Consider the following 931-nt stretch of genomic DNA (forward strand, 5'->3'; position numbering starts at 1 on the left):
GGAGGGGAGGGGAGGGAGGGAGGGAGGGAGAGCGCCTCGCGGCCGAACTGGGGCACAGACGCCAGGCCACGCAGACATGGGGAGGCAGCTAGTGAGGCAAGGGAGTCGGGGCGGCGGTGGCGTCCTGTTAGGCGAGGCGCTGCTCGCGTTTGAGCGCTACCTCGGCGGCTCCTCCAACCGCGCCCAGTTCGAGCACATGCACCTGCAGCTAATTCGCTAACTTCATTCACAGTTAATTAATAGTTAATTAGGCGCCCAGTTCGAGCACATGCACCTGCAGCTCGTGATTAATAGCTAATTAATAGCTAATGAATGGATAATTAGGCGCCCAGTTCGAGCACATGCACCTCCAGCTCGTGCCGCTGCCTCACGACGTCGCAAACGGCGCGCGAGAGGCGTTCGAGCGGGAGGGTGCCAGCCGCGGCGTGCGCTTCGAGCTTCTCGCCGCAGGTACCCCTACCCCCCACGGTACCCCAACCCATCCCCTACCCCCACGGTACCCCAACCCATCCCCTACCCCCCACGGTACCCCAACCCATCCCCTGCCCCCACGGTACCCGAACCCACCCCTACCCCCACGGTACCCCAACCCATGCCCTACCCCCACGGTACCCGAAGCCATCCTCTACCCCCACGGTACCCGAACCCATCCCCTACCCCCACGGTACCCGAACCCCTCCCCTACCCCCCACGGTAACCCAACCCATCCCCTGCCCCCACGGTACCCGAACCCATCCCCTACCCCCACGGTACCCGAACCCGGCTCCTCGCTGCAGGCACGCGCCTGTCGGACGCCCTGCCGACGGCCGAGCCCTTTTTCGCCGTCGAGCTGCCGTCGGGCGAGACGCTGCTGCACAAGCTCGCCACCAACCAGCGGCGCCACCCGCTCCAGTTCGGCCGCGAGGCGCTCTCCCTCCCTCCCTCCCCTCCC

At 66.5% G+C, this 931-nt stretch overlaps 1 protein-coding gene across 1 annotated transcript in view; it reads left to right on the plus strand.

Moving 5' to 3' along the window:
- Positions 1-341: 341 nt before the first annotated feature.
- Positions 342-931, plus strand: part of EMIHUDRAFT_215700 (hypothetical protein) — a gene marked incomplete at both ends in the record, with an annotated part of 801 nt that continues 211 nt past the window's right edge. The window contains 2 exons of the mRNA XM_005762847.1: positions 342-450; positions 777-891. Of these exons, the coding sequence (XP_005762904.1) occupies positions 342-450; positions 777-891 (224 nt within the window). The remainder of the gene's footprint in view (positions 451-776; positions 892-931) is intronic.

This window comes from Emiliania huxleyi, assembly GCF_000372725.1.
Source record: "Emiliania huxleyi CCMP1516 unplaced genomic scaffold EMIHUscaffold_66, whole genome shotgun sequence".
Taxonomy (NCBI): Eukaryota; Haptophyta; order Isochrysidales; family Noelaerhabdaceae; genus Emiliania; species Emiliania huxleyi.